The sequence below is a fragment of the Merops nubicus genome, unplaced genomic scaffold, assembly GCF_000691845.1.
Source record: "Merops nubicus isolate BGI_N331 unplaced genomic scaffold, ASM69184v1 scaffold15486, whole genome shotgun sequence".
NCBI lineage: Eukaryota > Metazoa > Chordata > Aves > Coraciiformes > Meropidae > Merops > Merops nubicus.
This window is the reverse complement of record NW_008613099.1, coordinates 34,910-41,848: the sequence shown is the minus strand read 5'-3', so window position 1 is coordinate 41,848 and position 6,939 is coordinate 34,910. Positions and strand designations below refer to the sequence as shown.

Here is a 6,939-nt window from a genome sequence, read left to right as displayed (position 1 = left end):
CTCTTCCTCATGCAGGTGAGCATCCCCGGGGACACGGCCAGGTTGGTACCTCCAAGCCTTCCCCATCCGCCTTTTCCTCCTCCACCCCAGATCCTGGAGAACTTCAAGATCGAAACCATGAGAGCGGTGGAAGTGGGGACCAAGTTTGACCTCATCCTGATCCCGGACAAACCCATCTACTTGACCTTGCGGCCACTCGAGTCTCGGGCATGAGGAGGGTGACACCCAGCTGGTCCCGCTGTGGGGGGACGTCCCCGACAGCCTGACGAGTGCTTTTTGCTCCTTCTGGCCACGCTCCGGCCCCGGGGGTGTAATCTGGGGACGGCTGAGATGCTTTCACGGCCACAGCCTTGGCTTGGCCTTCGCTCAAGGCTGCACTTACGCCACGGGGGAGATAAACCAGAGCCACGCCAGCCCCACCACCACCCCCGGGACCCCCAAGGGACCGTGGGGTGGGGATGGGTGCCATTGCACCCCTCTGGCTTCTGGGGGGGCTCCCCGGGGACTGCAGCCTTGCTTCTCCGACACGCTCTGGTGTTTTGCTTCTTCTCTGATTTCCTCTGGAATTTCATCATGCACAAAAGCACCGGCTCCTTTTGTTTTTTGCCAACGTTGCGCTTCGCATCCGCACTTGCTGGGCAGGGTTTAGGGTGGGGGGACCAGGGGCTGGCGTTTTCTCTGGGGGGCCATGGAGATTGCCAGCAGGTTCTGGTAGGCAATGGGAAAAGGTCTTGGGGAGCTGGAAATCCATCTCCCCTCTGTCCAGGGGGGTATGAAATGGTGGGGATGAAAGTGCTACAGTAAAGAGGGCTGGGGGTGTGTATCCATGGATTTGGGGGGGGAGGGGGTTCTGAGACCTCAGAGGCCATTGTCCCCATTCCCTCTTGCCCAGGGTCCTGCAGGGAATCCAAGGCAAGTCCTCCTTCACGTGCAGGTGGGCATGGAGACCCCCCATTTTCCCCCCTCCCCAACCTGCCTGGGTGCAGAGGGGTGTCTCTGAGCCCCCCTCCTTCCCTCTGCCAAACCCCATTAGGGGTGGCCCTGGTCCCCGCAGGTGCTCACCGAGGCAGGGGTGTGGGGGAAGCCATGCTCCTGCTCCAGCAGACGAGTGCTCAGCTCCTGCTTCTCCCGGCCCCACCTTCTCGCTGCCTCCTCCAGCTGGGACAGACCCAAACCGGGCTGGTTCTCTCCAGGGGCGGAGGTGCCCCTCGCCCCCCACCGTAAAGTGGGGTGCAGAAGGGTCATACCCACCTGCTTCTCCAGCACCCGCCTGCGGGCTTGTGCCTCCTCCAGCTTGGCCAGCAGAGACAGCTTCTCTGTGCCCCTAAAACCACCCTGTGGGCCACGAGATAAGCAGGAGCAGGGAAATGATGGATTAACCCCCTCCCCACCCCTTGCTCACAGTGGGAGCAAGCCATGGGGACCCCACGGAGACAGAGCTGCCACCTTGTTGACGTCTCCAGCACGCCTGGTTGCCTCCCGGTGTTGCTTTCTGGGGTTCCACGGCTCTGCCCCCTCATCCCAGCCCTGTGCCCCCCTCCACAGTTTCACTGGCAAGGCTGGGGGCCATGGGGTGATGGGGGGCAAGAGGTGGGGAGGCCTCTCCAGCTTCTCCTGCAGCCTGTGGTTCTCAGCCAGCAATGCAGCGTACACCTCCCCAGAGAGGCCTTCACCTGTGGGGTGTGGTGGGAGAGCCACTGGGATGTGTCCTACACGCCCTGCACATGCACAGATGAGGGATAGGAGCAAATCCTTGCCTCCCCCACCCCCAGGGATGGGTGCTGGAGGGCTCAGGACCAGCTCTGATCCTCACTGCAGCCTGTCCCATGGTTCAGACCATCAGAAGGGGACATCCACCAGTGGAGACAAACAGCTGTAGATGGGTCTAGCCCAAGGGTCCCCCTCCCTCATTGCACCCACCTGCTGGCTTCTCACTGCTCCTTTCCACCCCAGCAAGCTTCTCCTGTAGCACCCTCTCCATCAGCTCAATCACCTATGTGAGTGAGCAGAGTTGTCCCCGTGTCACCAGCTCCGTGTGTGTTACCCCAGCCACCACAATCCTGGGACCAAGTTGTGCTCATGGAGGGGCAGGGCGGGCCAGAGGGGTCCCATTTGTTCCACACTGCCCCGTGCCCCACAGCTCACCTTCTCCTGCTGCCGCACAGTCTCCTCCAAGCCCTTCATCTTGGCCACTTTCTCCTGGCTCCTCTTCAGTGCAGCTTGCTGCTGTCGGTGGGCTCTTTGGAGCAGCACCAGGTCCTTCTCCTGGTCATTTTTCTGGGGAGGGAGAGGAAGGGGAAAAGCCTCCAACGGGCCTCTGGACTGAGCCTCAAACTTCGGGGCATAATTTGTAGGGCTGGGAGAGCCTTGTGGTGGGGGTTCTGGGGCATTCAGGCACTTTCTTGGCTATGGGGGTGTCATGATGGTCTCCCTGGTGCCTCCTTGCTCCTCCACCCCACCCCATATCTCAGGCAGCCCCTGTCTGCTCCTGCCAGCATCCCTACCCGGATCAGCTCATTCTGCAGCTGCTGGACACGGTCCTTCAGCCTCTTCATCTCTGCCGTGCTGGCCACCAGCTTACATTTGAGGGTGGCTGCAAAGCCCATGCCACGTCCTTGTCACCCAGCCAGGGAATGGTACGGTCCCCTCCATGGCAAGAGGGGTCCCCCAGTTCCCACCTCCCCCTTCGCCATCACGCACCGAGCCTGTCCAGCAGCTCCTCCCGCGTCATGACGTCCAGGTCCATGTTGGCGAGCAGAGCGTGGCCCAGGTCCTCTCGTGGGGCCAGGCTGTGCCGCAGGTGCCCATTCTCCACCTCCAGGCTGGTGACGTGCTGGCGCAGGGACAGCAGGTCCCCCGCCATCCGCCTCAGCGCCAGGCGGTAGCTGCTCGCCTGAGCAAGAGCTCAGATGAGGAGGTTTGTCTTGAGGGGCAGGTGCAACGTGGAGGAGCTAGAACCCACCCTTTTTTCCCTTCATCTTTCATCCATCCATCCTTCTCTACCATCTCCGTCCATCCATGTGTGCATCATTCTTCATCCATCTATCCATGACCATTCTATTCTCCATCTATCCGTGACCCTTCTCTCCTCCATGTATCCTTCTCCATCCATCTATCCTTCTATTCTCTACCCATTCATCCACCCTTCTCCAACCACATAACCTCTACTCCAACTAGTCATCCTTTTGTCCCCCTGAATCTCCTCTTCTCCACTCACCTCTCCCTCCATTGAACACACCACTCGCCTCCCATTTCCCCATCTCTTCATACCACACTCTTGGGGGAAAAACAACTCTCCCAAAGATGTGGGGTGGAGCAATATTGGAGCCTGGGGGGGGTCAGCCTCAAGCTCTGAGCCTTATGGGGCTTTGCAGGTCTTTAAAAGAAGGGAGTTGTCAAAGAATAATGGGAAGATGAATGTTTTATACAGATGGACCTGGGTTTTTTTAGCACCTGGGGAACACCTTGTTAGGTGATGCTGGGGGGAAATAATTCCCTGAGGGTTTGCACCTTCTCAGGCTGTCTCTCCTGAATCCCTGCCTGCCATGCTGGGCTGTGGAAAAGATGCTGGCAGTGAGGACCTTGGCTGGAGAGAACTGTGTGCCTCCAACTCCCCCTGCTCCCAGCCTTGGGGCTGGCCTTGGCTAGCGGCCTGTGGGGGGGCCAGGGCGCAGGGTGGGGGTGCAGCATCATCGTGCAGCCTTGGGAAAGACGGGGGGGAGGGGGGGCAGGTGTGACCAGAGACTTGGCTCCTTCCTCCTCATCTGCCAGAGAGCAGTTTCATCCTGGACTTGGTTCATGCCTGAGATAAAACCCCCTTCAGCCAAACTTGAGGGCTGCCCAAACCAGACCTTTACTCACCAGCAGCGTAGGGTTGACAGCAGCCTGGCTTTGTTCCCCACAGTAGCCAGGATCTGCCTTGAGGACACTGCTGTCCCCCTGGATGCCCCCACTGCCCCTCGCTCCTCCCGTCTCCCTGGCACTCACTGGCTCCTGGTGGTCCCTGATGGTGTCCTGGGACCTGTGAAGCAGAGAGCGAGGACACCCTTGGCCAGCTGCTCCCACTGGAACAAAACACCAGCAAAGCCTTGGCCAGGGAACCCTCTGTAGGAGACAGGAGTGTGTTTGGGGTGCTGGGGAACAAGGCAAGTGCTGGTGAGAATGGAGATACAGGAAAGGTGAGAGCCTGGAGGAGATGAGGAGAAAAAGCAGCAGTAATGGGGCAGGAGGAGAAGCTGCTGGGGAAAACATGGGGAGAATGAAGGAAGGAGGAAACCACCCCAAGGAGGATGAGAAGAAGGAGCCAAGAGTGTGCTGCAAAGCCAGTGTGGCCCCTACCTCCAGTCCTCTGATGGTGCTCCTGTCCCACGTGGGAACAGCTGCTTTCCGGGCAGGATACTGCCCACAGCATCAGCTGCTGGGAGGGACATGTCTTGGTGGAGCTGGCAGGAGACATCAGAGCAGAGGGCGAGGATGAGGAGCAGGATCCAGGAGGGATCCTTCAGCCCCTTCTCCACAGCTGGGGGCATCTCTCCTGGCTTCCAGCTGGAGCAAAACACCTCTGCTATTGTTGCTTTGGGGTCAGGATCCAAGCCCTCCTCCAGAAAATCTCTGATGTCATTAGCTGTGATCCTTCAAATACCCCGCTTTCGGGCTTGGAAGGGACTTGGTGTGGCCACAGGGCTGGAAGACCTTCTTTTGAGGATGGAGACACTTAGCAATGGCTTTAAGTATCAGCTTCTGTCTGGACCCTTGAGAGGAAATTTAGCTACTCCTAAAAGTGACCCCAACAGGGTGCTGTCCCTGTAACAAGGTCCTCAGCACCCATTCGTGACTTCCCCATCCCCACCCACTGCCCCCAGCACTCACAGTGGAGGAGAAGGGTCTGTAATACAGCTTCATCCTGGCTCCTGGGGTGCCCAGTCGCTCCAGCACCCCTCTCTGGGCAGCCAGCCCTGCCTGCAGCAGGTTGCCAGGTTCTACCTGTCCCAAACAAACTCCCCAGCAGCTCCACCACCCCCGGCCAAACCTCTTGTCCCCTTGCCACCGCCCCAGCTGCCGGCCGGTGGACTTACGGTGATGCTGGGGGATTGTAGCATGAGGAAAAGCTGTTTGTTTTGGTTTGTTTTTTTGTTTTTTTGTTTTTTTTTTCCTGCTGGCAAAGGGATTTAGGTGGTGTGGAGCCTCCCAGCAGCCTTGCACACTGGAGGCTGTTGCTACAACACAACCCTTCTCACGGCATCTCCTCCCTGCAGCAGCTCAGGTCACTCATCTGCACCCAGATGGGCACATTCTGGGCATAGGCAGCTGCCTCTGCTGTTCATTGCCCACAGCTCTTCCCCTTTAACATCCCCTTGACCATTGCACATCCCTTTGCTGCTTCCAAACCCATCGCTGTCCTTCTCCCTTTGAGCCCTGAGTCCCTCGCTGCCCTCCCAGCCCTGTTTCAGCCTCCGTTGCTTTATCTCAGACTGAAGAAGGTGACTGGGTGGCAGCCACCACCTTGGTCCCAGCACAGCCTGGTGTCTCTGGCAGTGCCAGCCCCTCATTTCTGTGCCTTGGATGAGGGCATGGAAATGCTCCCACCTCCCAGCATGCTCTTCTGATTATTCAAACACACAATAATCTTCTGAGGACCCACATTTTGGAGATGCTGGGTGGCCTTAGCCTTCAGCTCCTGATCCCAAGCAGAGAACAATTTGCTGATCAAACCCCGCTTTCAAATCCAGATAGAATTTAAAGCATTTTAAGGCAAGGGATGCCCTGCCTCAACTGGTCCCCCAGCCCCGTCCCTCTTTCAGGGTACCCACAGAGACTCTCATGCCCCTCTCCCACCGCGGCATCCCGCATCCACCTCTCCTTTGGTGCTGGTAAGGAACAAAGAGGCCGGTGTAAGTCGATGGAGCCCCTCTCCACCTTGTCCTGTGTCATCAATTTTTCATCAAAGAGACGGTGGGAAGCGTGCAATTATCTGCTCCATCAATAATGCACGGGACTGAGCTCGGTTCCCCGCGCCCAGCAGCGCTGGCCCCACCTGCTGCTGGGGGCACCCGCAGCTCTTCCAGGCTTGGGCAGCACCCGCAGAGGCTGGAAAACCAACCCCAGGCTTCAGCCCCAGCCCAGTGCTGCTCAGACACCCACCAGTCCCATATTTCTGCCTGCAGCAGGCAGCATCGCTCCAGCCCTGCCTCCGGGGACGAGGGCAGAACTAAGGGTGTTTGAACACATTTTTTCCCCTCCACGTCCTATCTCAAATCCACCCGGAGATAACTGCAGCTCTCCTTCCTGCAGGGCTCTGGGATGAAAGGCTGGGAATCCATGTCTGAAGTGATGGAAGCTTTGAAACTCCCAGCACTCACTGTTTATTTTTTAGTATTTTTTTTTCGCCCCCATCATTTCCAAGCCTCTGAAGCTTCCCCTGCCTTTGGTGCCTTTCATCCACCCCGACAAGCTGGCCCCCTCCTTCCCATGTTTGCTTAGCCTGAGTTTTTTTGGGGTTTTTTTGCATTTACTTAACAAATTGCTCCAAGATGCTTTGATGTTTCCGATTAGCTGGAATCAATTCATCTCTAGACTGAGCAGCACGGAGCAAAGCGAGATGTGGGGAAGTGGTGTGGCAATAAACCTCCATAGGAGACAGGATTGTGTGAAAGTGGCCAAAAATAAGGTGTGACAGAGGATTCTGCATCCACTTGGCATGGCCTGACCCCATCCTTGGCTATGGAAGGGATAGCACAGCACCCCAGAGAGAGGCTGAGGATAGGCTAACTCCTTTCAGTAGTGAGCACGGAGGCATTTGAGCCCCTGGCAGCACACCAGTCGCTTCTGCAAACCAGTCTGCCTCCAGCTTGACAAATAACATGTCCCTGGATGAGTATTAAGCCAAATTCCTTAATTGTTCTGAAGATGGGATAAGCTCAGATTTACATATCTAAGAAA

General features: G+C 57.5%; 1 protein-coding gene across 1 annotated transcript; it reads right to left on the bottom strand.

Annotated features, from left to right (window-relative positions):
- Positions 1-1,029: 1,029 nt before the first annotated feature.
- On the bottom strand, positions 1,030-4,529 carry CCDC33 (coiled-coil domain containing 33). The gene is made up of 8 exons (XM_008941789.1): positions 4,339-4,529; positions 3,862-4,021; positions 2,701-2,893; positions 2,505-2,593; positions 2,146-2,277; positions 1,921-1,993; positions 1,552-1,673; positions 1,030-1,335 (listed from the first exon to the last, which is right to left on the bottom strand). The coding sequence occupies exons 1-8, from the start codon at positions 4,527-4,529 to the stop codon at positions 1,030-1,032; spliced, it is 1,266 nt and encodes a 421-aa protein (XP_008940037.1).
- Positions 4,530-6,939: the final 2,410 nt, after the last annotated feature.